The following is a 17,693-nucleotide window of genomic DNA, read 5'->3' as shown; positions in this document are numbered from 1 at the left end:
AAGATGGAGGTGGCTGAACAGTAGGGAGGAGAGCTGAGGTGAATGTTTAGGTCAATTATCTTAATATGTGTCCAGTCCTGAGTTGTCTACTTGCCCAGATGGAGGGTCTCAGTGGACCAGAGCATCCTTACTTCACAAACGGATAGGGAGACCAAAGGTGCCTTCTGTTTTTAAAATTCTTCTCAGAACCCACTAAATGTAGGCAACAGGATTTATCTTTTAAAATATTCAGGCAAAATGATCAGACAGGAATAGACAAGTCTTTATTTTAAATATCTTTTGATAAGGAAATCTGGAAAAATCAGGCCAAGTATGCCACATGGAAAGCTACCTACCGAGGTGAAACAATTGGATTTATAAGCATATTGCAATCTAAAGGAGTTTCCACATTTGCTAGCAAACTAAACGTTGTGCTTAATTTTCTGTTTTTTTAATAGCTTTATTGAGGTATAATTTGCATACCATAAACTTCACCCATTGTTAAGTGTATAATTCATTGACTTTTACTAATTACATAGAGTTCTGCAACTATCACCTCTCAGATTTTTTTTGAAACTAGAAATCTTGGAAAATATTTTATTTTTAATCCTGAGATAAATGTGTAAATACTTGCATTTAATTCAGAATATTTTATGTCAAATTTAAGCTGATATTGCCTATGAGAAAAGCAGAGAATGAGGGCCTTTTTATAGCAGCTTGCAGCTAAGACCAATAATATTAGACTTCTATTTTAAATGCTGTAGCCTTATTCTTTCTTTGGAAAATATATCTAAATGAACTAACATTAACTAGAAGGCACTTTAAACTTTAAACATTTACTAAAATACAACTGATGAACAATAACTGATGAAATAATTGGTGAAAATTTTTCTTTCAACTTTTCTAGAAGGGAAAAAAGGTCAGTATCATATATAGTGTTAAAAAGTAAAACGAATAATTTCTTTTTAGCACTGTCAGAAATTTAGAAACCAGTTAGCTAAATAGTATTTACTAAATGTGTATCGTGTACCTATTTCCATCCAAGATGCTGCAGGGAGATCTGTGATAGAAAGAATTCTTTACTCTCTGGGGTAGTGGTGAGAAATTCCCCCACTTTTTTTTTTTCATTGAGGTCCACTAACCTAAAATGGAAAAAAAAGAGAATTCTAGAAACTCTTGATTTATATTTCTTAGTAAAGTAAAAGCTCCATTTGACTGCTTTTAATATAAAAAGAATTACAAAATTCTTTAATAAGTACCACAAAATATTAAAAGAAAGCTCTGAACTTCTCTCTTATAATCAGTTGAAGGAGAGAAGGCACGGGGTAGTGGCGGGGTATGGAGGTGATGTGGTGAGAAAGGAAGAGAGATATAAGGAAAAAGAGGAAACAAAAAAGAATCCATGGAAAGAGGAACGGGGAAGGAACAGGAAGGACATATACAGAAACACACATGCAGACCCACACATCCTAAGAGGGAGAAATACCGTAAGAGGAGAAGAGAGAGAAAGATGTCCAAGGAGTAAAACCATCCTTTCATGGCCCTTATTTGGCTCTTGCTATTAAAGGCACTGAAAGGCATGGTGTGTTTTTTGCAACCACAGGTGTAACTGAGAACAGGACTTTGGGAACTTGTCCTTTGAGATAAAACTGAGCTCGGGGCCAGATACGGCCTCTTTGCCAAAGGCCCCCGGTCTTGCTCTGAGAGTTTCCAACCTACCTTAGGAGACTGAATGACTAATAAAACAGAATGAGGTTTGCAGTGATCAGAGCCAAGAAGTCTTTCTGGGGCAGGGCAGTGGACAAGCGCAGGGTTCAGAACTGAGAAGGAGGGAGCGATGTGGGGAATAATAGCTAGGAAGGTTGGGAAGGTACAGGGATACTCTCTGCTCTTTCCTTCCTCATCAGTTTCTGCTCATGCAAAAAAAAAAAAAAAAAAAAGTGCATGAGTAAGAAAAAGATTCTAATCTGAACTAATGAAATTCACATTTTGTTTGTGACTGAATACTTTTAAAGCTCTATCTCGTTTTGGTCATTAGCATGCAGATTCATTGTGACTGAATTGAAACCAGATTTAAGCTATGTTCTTATCTTTATTTACAAAGTGAGCCCCAAATTCTGGTCAGGTCTCTATCACCATCTTGGCTGTGAGTGACCTTGGGTAACTTCCAAACCCAAGATGGGTCTCAGTGTATTTTATAAGTTGTAAACCGAAGGGATTTAACTAGAATATTTCTGAGATTTCATCTAACAGAATTACATTTTTTAAAATTGAAATTGAGCAAGAAAAAAATCCTGAAACATATAAACCAGAATACAAGTATTTTGATTAAAATATCCTTCAGAATGTGTTATAAATTAAGGATGAAACAAACAACTTTAAAAATTATCAGATTTAACCTACATACAAAATCTCTTATCCTCTAATACTAAATCAGCCACTTGCCACTAAGCCTATGTGAAATAGGATATGATCAGCAGTAAAACCGTACTGCCTTGCTTTAAATGTTTAGAAATCTGCAATTTGTTGTTAATCAAATCAACCTTAAAGTCACCATTGGCAGACTATCAACTCTTCTAAGAACTTGACTTTTTAAAGTCAAAATTATGGGATATAGTTCTAAAGATTTTCAATGAACAAGGAAATAAATGGAGAAATGCAATAACTAAGCATCTCAAAAGTAGAGTGATGTCCCTTCCTCTTTCATTTTCACTGGCAATCACTCAGTTCTGATTTTAGCATTTCTGCTTACAAATAAAGGGGGCAAAGCTGTAGGCAGTGGGATGCATGAGTGTGGGAGGGCACACTGTTGTCTATTAGTGGAATCAACCCCTTCCTTTGACAAAGACAACAACCAAATCTTTGGATGGTTTATTTTATCTGCGTGAAAGAGTGGCAGTGGGATTTCTGGCACTTGAATAAGCGGAAACAATATTTTTGGCTAGAGAGACTTCTGAGTTCTCTCAGGGAGCCTTCTAGAAGGCCATCTGGACCAAACAGTATTTCTTTTGTAAAGCCTTGCATTTGGAAACACAAACGAAAGGTGTCTGAGCCGTAATCAGATACCTATGAAAATAATTTGCTTTCAATATTGGGGAGGGGGAATTATTCTTTGTAATTTTCTAGACGAAAAGACTTGCATGAGGGAAAAAAACCTCTTTTTTCTTTCTTTATTAAGATATAAGTTCCCAATTTATATTCCTATAGGGGATTTGCTTATTAATGTAAACATATTAATCTGCATTATTGCTCTCTCTTGAGTGAAGTTAGGATGTTTCAGTTATGTGTGTTGTTTATAGTTGTTATGTCAGCTAGTGACCTTATTTTTGACCTTTATAATTATTAGTGGAACCTAGTAGATTTTAAAGGTGGACACTTTCCCTTCCTCGGTTTTTAGCCAGCTTGAGAAGCTATAATGAACAAAAAATATTGAAAAATTTAAACAAAATCCTTCCAAAACCAAATAAAGCATTTACAGATTTACTATGAATAGAGTGCTTAGAATACTGAAAATGAAGCAAAGCTATATTGGTAGCCAGACACTGCAGAAATATGAATATTCTAGCAAAGTACCTTTAAAGATCGATCTCATGTAATACATGTTGCTATTCTTAATACCTTTTGCTATTTTTTCATATTTTTCTGTTAGAGCCTCTATTTGAAAAGAAATGGTAAATTCTAAATGTAGGATCTCCTGGGATTATCAATCATTTTAAAAAAGCAACCGACTATTTCCTTTAGCTGTCATTTTTGCCTAAGAAGTGATGAATTTAGCACTGAGTTTATAATATAGATGTGAAAAAATACTCAGTAGCATACATATATGAATGTATATATATATATAGTATAAATATGTATATGTATTTATTTATATACAAATTACAATTTTATTGATATCAACTAATATTAACTAATTATTTGCTTGGGATGATTTCATTTCAATTACCTAATTTCATACTAGATACAGTTCTTAGTTGATAACAAAAGAAGTGTTAAAATCATATTTTAAACAATACTAAATTCAGTTCTGAATGGAGAATTTTCAAATATTAGAATCATTGTTATTATGAAAAAAATGACATCAAAAATGAAATTAACTTTTAAGAAAATACTTTACAAATTTAAAACAAATCACATGGCAGTGATTTATCCTGGCTAAAATATTTCACCAAATAATTTGAGACTAAAATAGTTAATGACATGCAGGTTGTATCTCAAATTATATTTTTCTGGAAGGATGAAAGAAAGAATCAAGTGTGATTAATAGTGTGGATATATACCTCACAACTGGTGTCAGCTAAAGTAGAAATATTTTAGCTTATGGGAATTAAAATAGGAGCACAGAGTATGTGGAATGTTTAAACTTTTTCCAACAGATTTTAATGAGTCCCTAATATCAATCTATAGCCCTAATTCTTATGATGGGGACTGTCATGCCAGACAAAATTTTTTAGCCTGAAAATAAATATCTTTAGTTTCCTGAAACAAAGCAGTCACAAGTATCATTACCTGCCAAACAGAGACAGATTATATGAGCAGATTGTTATTTTTTATTATTTTTTAATGTAAAGTATTTTTTAGCCAACATTAGACTAAGGGCATCAAACTTTATTTCCTTAGAACTTTTAATTAATATAGAACAAAAAAAATTCCCGTGATACTAAAGACTAAACCCCAATAATTTATCTACTTGTGATCTAAGTATTCTCATGAAGTTTGTTATTTTGAATAATAATATTATTATCACTATAGAAAATACAAATGACCCAGCACTAACTGTGAACTTCAGCTATACCTTTCATCTTAGGGCAGAATATAATTTAAGATGGGAGCAGGAAGTAGAGAAAAGCAATGATACATAATTTTGCCTTCTTGGGTCATTTCTACTTGAAAGCATTACTTGAATGAAATTTTCATCAGAGGGCGAAAAAAGGTCTTTTAGAAATTTATAAATATCTCACTAGGACACAAACCATCAGTTTCCCATCGTTGAGAGAGTCACCTGTGCTTTGGACAAAGTATCCGAGGGTTTATGTTTTCATCAGTGAGTCACATTTGAAATAAAACAGATTAGATGTTTGTTGGAAGCAATAGTTTATACAACTGAGCGACCTATTTATACTAAATCTTTACAAACAGAACCTACATTATTTAAACCCCAAGACCCCTCAAGACCCAGAGTCACCTACCTGCAGACCCAATTTTTGTGACCAGCCAATTTATAGGCAAGGTGAAAGAAACATGCGGATTGGATAAAATAACCATATGTCCCCACTGGAAGCCCCATTACTTGAATCATTTAAACCTTGCTGGACAAAGCACCAGGAGAATTTGCTGTAGGAAACAAACCTACACGAATGGGGCAGGGAAGAAGTGACCTAATAGTGAGCCTCCCTTCTGCTCTAATTTCTATGGTTCTGTGTTAAGAAAAGCTATTCTACCACACTGTTGTGAAAGCATATGTCCCAACAAGAGGGCATTTCTTATTTAAAAAAAAAACAAAAAAACAGTTCAGAATTTAACATCTAAGTTGCCGTCATCAAAAGGCAAGGACACTTTAGGGCAATTTTCCCTGGGAATAGCACTTTCAAGATAAAATGGAAAAGTGTTTTTCCCTCATTCAAGAACTTAAATGCTGGTAAAAGAGTGTGTTTCTAGTTTGAATTTTCTTTGCTGACTACGGAAACTTAGGTAACTTCTTCCACACCTCTAGCTGCTTATAATGCCAGTGGCGCCCTTTGATTTTATCCAATGTGAAACCCAGTGTAGACAGTTCAAGAAGGCAGTGTTGGCCCAGACTGGAACTCTACTTGGTCTGCCGTTTGGATGGTCCCCATCCTGCCTCAGTTTACTTCAGTAGGAAGTATTTATCAGGTACATATCCTTAGCTGGCATAAGGCACACACAGAGGTACAGAACATTTAGTGAGTGTGTGCACAGGCAAGCATGCAGGAGAGGGGAGTGGATGGAGTTATTTGCATGTATAAATGTAAAAGTATATGGCTCTTCTCTCTAGATAAGGATCTATATTTATTCATGGAGGATCTGGATTTTGGGATCAAGATATAGAAGTGGACATAAAACATAATGTCAACTGAAAAAATCTTTTTACCCACTGCAATATGTTTCTTTTGATAGTCACTACTGATTTGAAACGAAAGGTTGCTGTTTATCCCGAAACTGCTATAGTCCAAATGGGATGTCTCCAGTGTCATATATTCCGTCTTTTGATTTTAAGTGCAAGTTTGTGCAAAGATGAGCCTGAAAGTGTGTGAGGGTGAGCATGCGAGCATGGCTGGAGCTGAAGGCAGGTAATGAGAGGGAGGGAGTGACCCACTTGATATTGTTACCTACTTTCGAAAGCCCTGGGATTTTTAGGTGTTTTTACTGCCAGTGAAAAGTGTAAGCCACACTTCTCACACTGATGTCACCGGTTCACCACTGAAAACCAATTTTGTTCTTTTTTTTTTGTAGGGGGTACTGTTTAACATTTAGAACCTTCATAATGTTTCAACATTCTTTCTCCCCTAAGTACTTTTGCATTACGGGCATCAAAACTTCACTCCTTATGTAAGTGACAAGGCTAGGTTTAGATACAACCTCTAGGATGGATTTATAAATGCAACTTTCCCCCCATCCTCTTAAAAAGAGGCAAACGGTATTATTGCAAATAACCTTTAAGATAATTAACTGACAATGCTGCAACTAGCATAAAATCTTCCTTCAGGCGACACCTAATTTAAGTGTTACTGGCACAAAGTGGAGACAGATTGTGCATCACCACTGCAATATTTACATAGCAGAAACCCACAGAGCAGGAAACGCGAGGCTCAATGATGCACTAAATTAGGAACAACCATACTCCAGTGTTAATTTGCTTTCCATTCTATCCAAATCTCAGGTCCAGAAATTGGTACTAACACATATACAACCTCCCACTCTTAAATGACTAAACCGGAGGAGATTTTTGTACTTTTTTCCCCCCAAATTAAAATAACTTGAAATTTATTTCTTCTCTCCACAAGAACCATTTGATCAAACTGTGTTTATTTCATTACAACTTGTTCTCATTCTGATCTAAAATTATTTTCATATGAATGCTGCATCAGGTCTGTAGAGTAAAACTAAACAGACTTCTATTTTCTCAAAGGCTGCCAATATAGTTTATGAAAAGAATAAAATGAGAGACTTGAGATCCAGTGAGTGAAATATTTAGGAACGTGGAAGGGCAAATTTACCTTAAGTGAATTTCTCAGTGATAAATGTTGTCCCCCCTAAGCCCACACATATCCTCCTCCTCAAAATACGAGTTTTTAAAAACCACTCACACAATATATATTTTTTCATTCTTCCCCACAGTATTTTAAACGCCAGTTTCACCAATGTTTCAAGGCATTAACAAAACATTTACCTTTCCTAATTGTTGATGTTCTTCAAAGGCAGCAATCAGTTCTTCCGCCCACTTAATTTTTTCAGGGGAAGGAGAAAACTGCTCCTGGACCACTGCAATTTGGTTAGGGTGTATCACCTGCTTACCTACACAAAGATTAATAACACCGGAAACACAAAACAACAAACAGATGTTCAAACAAAATGTCTCAACCACGCCAGTCTCCTGAATGCCTTACAGTCTGTATGTAAAATAACTAATTATTTTTAGAACTCTTTAAAAAGAAAATAACACAATCAGGCAGGCTTTTCCAGAATACCACATAAGAACAAATACAACAATGGGAGTAATTGTGTTTCCGATCCTATAGAAATGCCACCTTAGAGCAGATAATCTCTCATTTTTAGTTACAGGTGGATTGACCAGGCAGCACGTTGAATAACTGCTTTGGCTGGAACTTTAAAAGGATAATGTCTGCAAATTAAAGTGATTATTTTAAGTTAAAGTAGAAAAAAATTACATGTTAATTCTTTCCAATTCTGCAAGTTGTCTTTTGCTTATTCTGTACCATTATCCCATCTTCCATGATTTCTTTTAAAAGTGGTCTGTTGGTTTTCATAAAGCTTACAGAAGCAGACATTACAACTATATTAATATCAATACTGTCTTACAATAATACATTCAATTTTCTTTCTTTTAGATGAATTTAGTGTATCCCTTCTAACCACTAATAGAAAATCGGATTTCAATGAAAAAAATTTTATTCAGTATAGCAAAACAGAAGGCAGATTTGAACACTGTGATCTCTAGATTACTCCATTTAAAAATGTTTAAATAAAAAATTACATAAAGTTTCTCTAACCAAAAAAAAAAACCCCTCAGAGTTTCCCTTTTTGCTTATGGAATGAAGATTGGATATTTCTCCTTTACACAGATGCTTAGACACCCCAGAAGAAATCTTATTTCTGTAGTAATGGTTTTAAAAAAGCTTTAGAAAGGAATCTTAAATTAAAACATTATACAAAGATAAGAGTCACAGGATTCTATGAAATCATGTAGTCATTAAAAAAACAATTTAAAAATCAGGGAAGAGTGGAATCTAATCAGGTCATTGATAAAATGCAACATAATTTAATGTTATAATAATGATGAGATTATATTTTATTATATGATAAAATTATAGACATATTTGGTTCTTTAAAAATGAATGTACACTTAATGATAATTTACTCTGCTAAGTATATTTGTTGGCATATCAATTTGCTTTGCTTTTGAAATAGCAGCTTTAACATATAGCCAGTACAAATTATATCCGTGATGTTTTATAAAAGGTCCATTCCTGTTACTGTCATTATTCTGTCAAATAGAAAAAAGAACAATGTTTCTAAAAAAATTTTAGTATTTCATGAAAAAGAGTTTAAGTAAATAAATATAACAATATCTTTTCTTTACAGTAGCATAATTAAAACATCCTCATGTTGCTATTTCATTATCTGTCAGCATACTAATAAAACATTAAAATCCTATATAAATAAAGATGCTTTAAATTATTTGAGGAATAATTTCTGGGAACAAATAACATCAATTATGACAAATGAGACTTTTTTTCAATAGTAGATATTGAAATTATATTTAAGTAATCTAACAGTTGTTACAATATTATTAATAAAGGATGTCAGTTCTGGTAGTCATTTTGTACTAATTGTTAGTCCTGAATTTTATAATTTATGTACATAATTTACACTGATGTGTAAAAAGCCAGATTTCATGGGAACTTCTTGGTACAGACACTATAAATTGAGAAGCAAAACATAAACTATTTACAATGCTGTGAAACTAATGATGGCTTTTAAGTAGCCATATTTTGGTACTGAGGCTAATTTTAAGATATGTGTTAGGTTTTAGAAATTTATGAACCTCCATATGTGAAGTTATCTTTCGTCAAATCTTATATATCCCAACAACTGAACATCAGACTTTAATGCCATGTGGGAGCAAAGCAAATATTTTATACAGAAGAGTTGTTATTGACAAGTTACTGAGAGGGTGCAAAATTGGAAGACATTAAAATTTATGACCATGAAATCCTTTTTACAGTACCACTTGATATATCGTGCTTTAAATCAATACCTGTCAAGTCTTTTAGGTAACTGTATGATGGTGTCATTTTTGTCTTCTACAAAAGATTGCAAAAAAGAAGAAAACCTATAGTGCTTCATATTTATAATCTTTCTTCTCAGCATGTAGTACTGGAATAACTGTGATGACTAAGTCGGCTGTTAAAGCTTTATTCCAAGATTTATTTTCGGTTTCTTTTTATAAAAATAATTCCTAAAGTTAATAGTCATTTATACAGCCAATGCATTGATTTAAAATCAATTTACATGGATTGCGGCCCCATGAAACAATGATTACAGAAAAGAAACTGTAACCAGCTGTTTGTTACATGGCTAAGTTGCAAAAAAACTGCAACTCATTAAAAAATATCTAATTTTAAAAAGTCGAGAAAATCCTTATTAGCACAGATCCTTATCAGTGTTATGGATAACATAATACTTTATTGAATTTTAAAACTTTCAACCACTTGCTTCAGATAGGGTGTGTAGCTCTCCTTTTTTCTTCCCCTCCTTCCTTCCCTCCCCTTTCTTTCCTTCCTTCTTTCCTTCCTTTTCTCCCTTCTTGTGCAAAGCCCAAAGTACGGCAATTAAATGACAAATAATTAGGACAAGCAGATCGTGAGTGGTCTAAAATACTCATTAAAGCATTTATTGTTTAAAAATACTACAAATAATCTATCTTATTATCAGACTAATTACCTTTTCTTGGTGTATAGAAATATAATTGGGACAATAAAGACCTTCTTTCTAAAAATTACAAAATGGCTCTGAAGTTTAGCTTCCTACTTTAGTGACTTGTTCACTTGAATATATAATGGGCACTGTACCCTCCGTGCCTCCTCATTCTCTCCCCTCTCCCTCCCACTTCCATTTTTTTTTTGTGATTTAATACTCCCTGTTGTTGAGAAACAATAGTGCCAAGTCCGTAAGCTCCTCATGCTGAGTTGGGCACAGTCTAGAAATTTAAATCTGATTTGCAATAACTTGTCTTCTACGATTGAATTAGGGACCAATTTAATTCAGTCCTGTCTCTTGGAGAAACTCTCAAACTCCCTTATAAGTTCTGGAGCAAACATTTACCCCAGAGGAAGCAGGGGACACCCAGGTTATCCCGAGAGATGGTGAGAGAGGCCCCCATCAATTTAGTGTTTTCTATTTTTTATTGTATTAGTGCCCATTTCAGAGCAACATCTGGCTGCTTGGCAGCCAAAGCCACATATTTTAGACCAACAACATCAGGGTCTATTAGATAGATTTCATGGAGTTTTTCTCCAACTTTTCCATTTGGGCCACATCCTAACAGGTCGTTGGAAAGAGGCAGGTGTCACAGGCACAGAGACAAGGACGACGCCAGGAATTCAGTGGAGGGACTCTTTCTTTCTCAGTCACTATTAAATGTAGGAAGGATTCATTTATTAATAGTTCAGATGACTGAGAAATATTTCTCTATAATAGACATTTATTTATTTATTTAACAAATTGGGGGAATCACATTTTAACTCTTTATGTTAAAAACACAAACACAAAGGTCAGAGCTTTACTTAATTCTACTATAACACTAAAATGGTTTCTACAGTCTTTCAATTTCACTTTGGGTTAAATTAACATCCACGAAGGTATCTTTAACATTGAAGGTCACTTTATGAAATGTTTCTTTCATTGACCTCTAAATGAACACATTTCAAAAATATTTACAAAAGGAATAGCATGGATGCTTGTCTCTTTTCCTTATTTTTTGGGTGCATCTCTGATCAGGATATCCTTAGAACTTGCAGCAGGAGAACAAATAAGAATAAAAGAGCTTATGGTGTTTTTTACCCATGGTTGTGTACGTGTGTGTGTGTGTGTGTGTGTGCAACTGCTGACATGTGTTTTTGTATAGAATCCTATTGTGGTTTTTCAAAAAATAGATTTCTGTTGCAAAAATACAATTTTCGGCTGCTCCCTGGGCTCCTGGGTATCTGAGCGATTGGGCACACCAATCAACAGATATCTGCCTGTTCTCCAGGACAGGATTTCGAGGACCCGCTGATCTTAGTGCCAGCCAATGCCCATAGGTGTCACCAGGTGCACAGACACTTACTGGGAGGTGGGAGAGTAAGGAGGGGGTTGAAGTGCCAGAAGAATAAAAGGCTAGTTATGAGCTTAAAAAAAAAAAAAAAAAGAAGATACCACTAAATTTTTTTCAGAAATAAATTAATATTTTGAATATTTGAGGAATTTTTTTTCTCCCCATCAACTCAAATTCTTACGGCAGTTCCCTCAAAAACACTTCTAAAATGGCCTCATCCCTCCCCTCGTGTCAGCAAAAACTGCAACAAAATACTTAAGAGGACAGAAAAAACTGGTAAGTAATATTAGGAGAAACTAAAACGAGTGCTTTGTTTTTTGACTTGTGGAGCCAAAGACAAACATGACAATTTGTTTGGCAGGTTCTGGTCCTGGATAACTTTTTCATGTTTCAAATAGTGGAATAAGTGTATGAGACACCTGGCTACATTAGAAACACCAGTTCCTGGTTAAATTTCTGTTTTTCTGGAATGTTTGCTTAATCTAGATACTGCTTTCTAAGATATTATCAAGAATCATACCAGTAAATCCCATTGCAGCTCCTTCTCTCGACTGCTTGAGAAGCCCCTCTCCATCCTGGAAGTCGATGTACACCAGGTCTATGGCCTGCAGACCGAAGGCCTTTGCTACAACAATAATCTTTTGTCGGGCGTAGAGAATATCTTGGGTCTCCTTACTACTTGTTGCAACTGAAAACAGAATGTTGACCGAGAAAGGAGACGTTAACTTTGGAAACTGGATCTAGATATCTATTATAAAAACGCCGTTTGTAAAGACATCTCTATTTTCCTGGGGATTTCTCCCTAGCGAAATGATGATTCAAATATAAATGAAGAGAGGGCTATGTGGAGGCAGAGTTAAATCTCACATGTATCTCTTTATATTGCAAGGCATCTTTTCGTGTAATTACTTGCACGTGCATTAAGAAAAGCCCCCTTCCCTATCTCAGGAGCTAGACACAAATGACTTGATAGGTCACAAAGGACTCCCGGTGTATTTTTTCCTTCTTGCCATTGCTCAGAAAGTGTCAGTCCAAAGATAGCACCACAAAAGGTAGCCAAACAGCTGTGCGTGGAAATAGTTAACTTCCGTCACTGAGCACAGAATTCGTGTGCTGTGGTTGTAATGCCATGTCATAACAGGTTCTGAGCCAAATACTGCAGCTTCAGGGTGTGGATGGAGAACTTGGGGAAACGAAAGGACACTCATTTTGAGGGAGGCAGAAAGTGTCCACTGAGCTGTTGGATTCACAAAAGTCTCCTGGAAAGACTGGTTCCTCTTTTTCCCCCAGGACGGGGGTAACTGTCACTGTTTATATTTGGACCATATCACTGCTCAGGGAAAGCTCTTGTATTCAGGTCACTGGGAGTGGTGTTCTGAAAACACTTTGTGGCCTTGGCCTCTTTTCTAGATGCACTCACAGCCTCTAGTTAGTTATACATGCACCCAGACCAAAGACATAGTGCCCAAGGGATGGGGAAGATCAGTGAAAACAAGCATACTATCTCAATAAATATTTCATAATAAAGGGGTTCTGAAATATATTTTAGGGGGAATTTAAGATCTATTTTAAATTTTTATATACTTCATTTAATGTAGAAAATGATTCATCAAAGCAATGTGAAACTGCCTTAAATTTGTGTTAGAAGCCTAGACAGCCGTCAGACTGATGGGAAAACAACACATTTAAGCAACAGAGAGGCTGTTCACATAATGTAGTTATTATGAACACAGTAGACGTCATATATGCCTGAACATGTCTGAGGCTACGACAGGCTTTTTATTAGTTATTTTATAAATGAATGGAAGTGATGATGTAGTGTTCTGGAAGAAGGACAGCTATGAGGTGCCCTAAATTATCAGGAAGTATTGCTCATTCAGCTGAAAAACCATTGTCATGGTTGGCAAATATATATTGTTATGTAAATGCCCATTCTTGAAGGAGCAAAGAAAAAATATATACACATATGCACAGAGAGAATGAGAAGAGAAGCATGTCTTTGACACCTATGCTGGCTCGAAAGTCTTCTCCTCCAAAAACGACTGCATCTAGAAAAAGACCCACTTGAGGCCCGTTCTTCAGTGCTTCTTCACACACTGCCTGTAAAAGAGCAGAACAGAACCAGAGCTCACAGAAATGCACCCATTAGAGAGAAGAAGCATGGTATATTTCAGTAACAGAAAGGTCCACCTCTTAACACAGTTTAGCTGAAAGCAGTCCTGAAAATGCAGCCCCAATTCACCCCTTTCAAAAGGTATTTAATATTGTCCAAAGTAAGTATGTTGCATATATTTGCTTTGCTTAATGGATTATATTAATATAGTTAGTATATATTAATAGTTACAATGTTCAAGTTTTAGTTCATCCACTCTCTAGAGAAACTTTCAAGTTAACTCATTTTGATTGGACTGTAAGTTATTTCTGTTCTTCCAAAATTTGTTTTTGCTTTAAGAGACCCTCCAACAATAAACATAAAACCACAGGAGAAAAGGAAAGAATTTAAAAATCAAGCTAATTGGATTATTTGCATTGGGATCAAGATTTCTTAGTAAATGGTCTCAGGATTAAAGACAAACAATACAAAAATCGACAACTCCAGAGGGGAAAATAAAAATGCAATAAGTCATCCAAGATGTATGAATAAGCAACTTGGACATTTCTCTGTGAAATTAAATATGAATAACAGTCATCTTCGACAGGACTGTGGTGCTGCAAAGGTGGAGAGAAAGCATGCTAACATATGTGAGTGGGGAGGACATGAGAACCGGTGAGGACACTGTTGATTAATTTCAGGGGCTGTGAGTGCTTCTAAGTGTATTATGAATAAAATGGCAAACCAGCGCTTAAAATGAAATCACTGTATGAATCTAGTTGCATCTAAGAAATATGCGTTGACTATATTCTCAGAATTCTAGGGCAGGCTGGAAGGACTCGTGCTTAGTGGTGTAAACATGCTGATCACGAGGCCCGAAGCAGCTCCCCAAACATTTGCACTCTGCCCCTCCTGCATAGGCCAGTAGGTCTCTCAAAGTTTCCTCTTGGAGCCTTTGCTCACATATTATCTCTCCAGTACAGTTCAACTATCTTTTGTTTTTGTTTTTAGGTATTTCTTCTCTCCTGCCCTCGGGGATGGGGTGCTACAGTGATGTTCACAGGTCAGGTGGAACGTGAGGCGTATTTTGGAAAACAATGTAAATGGCCACTGATAAAGAGGAAGAAACAAGCCAGCTATGAATTCGTTAAGGCAAATAGTTTAATACAGCCATACAATGGTGAAAATGCTTGGCTCAGCTAATCTTCCTGAATGTATTTTAGGAGATATTTTATGTTCTAATGTGGCAAACTGAAATAATATAGTACAAATTAGTCTGTATACTAACTCAAAAATAGTAATCTTATGTATTAGACATTATAGATTATGTTGCTACAAAGAGGCCTGATAATTTCCCAATAAAAGGCAATTGTTACAAAAGAATAATTGAAAGTTAATTCATAAGGGTGACAAATGTTCATGTACATTTATTCTATAAATGTAATAATTCACAGCAAAAATTTATATAGTGATTATTTAATTAAAATTAATGCCAGGAATATATAAATATTTCATGTAAATATTTAAGACTGGGAAGTTTTTCCTTGCTACTGTGTCTATTTCTCTGTTTTCTAAGATGCTCGCAACCTGGTTTTGGTTATTACAGATAACAAATGGTGCTCAAGGTTTACTTTGCTTATAAATCTTTCTAGAAAAATATTTTAAGTAGATGTTAAAATTGAAAACAAAAGTTCTCTTTAGGTAATAAATAAAATACTAACTTACTAGCCACATTATGGTTTTCTTACCTTAAAATTGAGTAAACCCATTGCAGTTTCCACAAAAGGGATTAAATTCATAGGTTGTTCAAGTTTTCGGCCTTGTAAGTAGAATGAAAATTTGTCTGAAAACTAGAATAAAAAGTGTCATAGGTGACTAGTGGGGGAAAAAAATGTACAATCATTGAACTGTAGAATAGAAGTAGTATTTAAGTCTTTGACCTGAGGAAGTAATATCCCAGCCTCTTTCATCCACACAAAGAATAAAAAAAAAAAAAAAAAAAAGAGGGAAAAAACAGAGGAAAGACCAAAGAGAAAAGGTAACAAAGTTCCTAGCAAACTAAATAGTAAAACCCCAAGCATTAAAAATTGTTTTTTTTTTCTGAAGGAGCCATTTGAGGCCTAGGAGTTAAGAAGTGGAAGGAGAGATTCTCAAGTTTAAATGCTTTCCTTGAAAAGGTTTTTACTTAAGGCCTCTCGCTTTCCCTTCGTTCAGTGCATGTGGCAGGCCCCTAAAACAATGAAGGCTTGCTCTACCTGCCATTCTGGTTTTGTTTCGGACCCCGCACAGACATCGGTGTAACTGTTCAGCAGCTTTCTACGTGGAATCCATATTATTCATTATAGCAACACTACCCTTTGTTCAGAGGTTTTTCTTCATAATTTTTTAGCTTACCTAGGAAGACCTTAAAAAGGAAGTTTAATTCTTTGAAGACCAAAGCTCGCCAATTTTTTCCATGAGACCAGTTCACAGCTAGCTCTGTGCTGCCAGTGGGGTAGCCCAAATTCCAAAATCTATCATCTGGAAACATACAAAAGCTCTTGCACAGATCTCCCCCCCACCCCTTTCAAAGGGGGAAAAAAAAAAAAAACCCCACCACACTCTAAATTGTAAATCTATTATGTCTATCTAGATCTAATAAGATGTGGGGAGATAAAAAAAAAAACACACAGGTACGAAAAAGCTATTTTTGTAAATAAAGATAAAAACATATATATCCATTTTAAATTTAAGGAATATTCAGCCATTAATGGATATCAAAGGAAAAGGGAATTTTAATCATCTCTCCATTCAGTCTCAGTTGGGTAAATCATATCTAAGAGATTTGCATAAATATAAACCATCAAAGACTTTTCATCTTCAAAGGGGGTTTCAAGACCCTATAAGCTTTGTACTGTAATCATCGCAGGTCACCACCCTGCAGGAATAGGGCTGCTATGGCAACATAAAAAAACTAATGCTTGAGGCTTAGCATAATATTCTGACTAATAGAAAGGAAACTCATTTTAAAGGCTGGCAGCCTATTTACCAGAAGCAGGATTAGAGGTGTTATTTCCCCTTTTAGCTGCCCCCCCACAACTGCCCATGCAGCACCTCCCTCCCCAACCAAAAAAAATCTAATCACTGGGATCTTTAAAAAGCTTTTGAGCGATTTGCAGAAACTTTACAATTAGGCTAAAATAAATCACAGCTTTCAGTGATGAAGAATTATTCCCAGTTGCTCCCACTGCCCCTCCCTTCCTCCACACCATGATCATCACCTCCTTAGCAACTTTACAAGGGAAGGAATAACTCAACCAAAATAGCAAGAAGGAAGAGAAGCCTACAGTTTCAGGGGACAAAGTGTACAGTATTCCACGAAAATGAAAATAAAGCCTAATTTATGGCACATTTAAGCTAGAAAATGGGTGGTAAAATATTAGTGATTTTGGTGTTACCTGTGCACTGGAGAAATTTTGTTTTTCTTGTTAAAAAAAAAAAGAAAAACTTGCAATGTTACTTGCCCCATTCTTTGTGATAATGGTTATAACCACAAAAACTGCAGAGTTGAAAACTAGGTAAATCCTTTACAATATATTCCCTGTTCCTAGTGAGAAAAATCTCTAATGCCTTTTGTTTTTACGCCAATAGGGGCATTTAAAAATTAAATATTCTAGCCCATCCTCCTCCTCCTCCTCCTCCCCTTCTTTCTTAAAAAATTGCATTAAGTACTAACACAAAAGGTAACTAGTGGAGAAGTTTCCATTAATTTTTTTCAAAAGGCGACGATTAAATGTTTCCGGCCTGGTACAGCGCTCATTTCAGCGAGGTGGAGGGGACTGGGGGCGTGGGGGGAGGAAAAGAAGGGGAAGATCACAAAGAGACTGGGGAGGAGATGAAGTAGCCGGGCTCAGCAATTCTTTCAGTTCCAGTGCACACCCGGCAACGTGCTGGGAGAATGCGCCCTGTCCGGGATTTGCGGGAGAATTGTCCCGCCACAAAGGAGGTCCAGTCACGCTTGTTACCGCCCAATAAGCCGTGCCAGTCAAACAAGAACCCACACTA

The 17,693-nt window shown here is 35.6% G+C and overlaps 1 protein-coding gene across 11 annotated transcripts in view; it reads right to left on the bottom strand.

The window, feature by feature from the left end:
• Window positions 1–17,693, bottom strand: part of CLYBL (citramalyl-CoA lyase) — a 255,684-nt gene that overhangs the window by 28,312 nt on the left and 209,679 nt on the right. For 9 of the 11 annotated variants that reach the window (XR_014237204.1, XR_014237205.1, XR_014237206.1 and 6 more), the window contains exons 4-7: window positions 15,398–15,499; window positions 13,564–13,657; window positions 12,078–12,245; window positions 7,391–7,515 (exon numbers count right to left, since the gene is read on the bottom strand). Coding sequence is in view for 6 of the 11 variants with exons in the window: in XM_082366165.1 (XP_082222291.1) it covers window positions 7,391–7,515; window positions 12,078–12,245; window positions 13,564–13,657; window positions 15,398–15,499 (489 nt within the window). In the remaining 5 variants the exon portion in view is untranslated. Of the gene's footprint in view, window positions 1–1,004; window positions 1,122–7,390; window positions 7,516–12,077; window positions 12,246–13,563; window positions 13,658–15,397; window positions 15,500–17,693 lie in introns of those variants that run through there. The other 2 variants (XM_082366163.1, XM_082366164.1) reach the window with 2 other exon arrangements.

The sequence above is a fragment of the Balaenoptera borealis genome (genome assembly GCF_965194805.1).
Source record: "Balaenoptera borealis genome assembly, chromosome: 18".
In the NCBI taxonomy this organism is placed as follows: Eukaryota; Metazoa; Chordata; class Mammalia; order Artiodactyla; family Balaenopteridae; genus Balaenoptera; species Balaenoptera borealis.
This window is presented reverse-complemented; position numbering and strand designations above follow the sequence as displayed.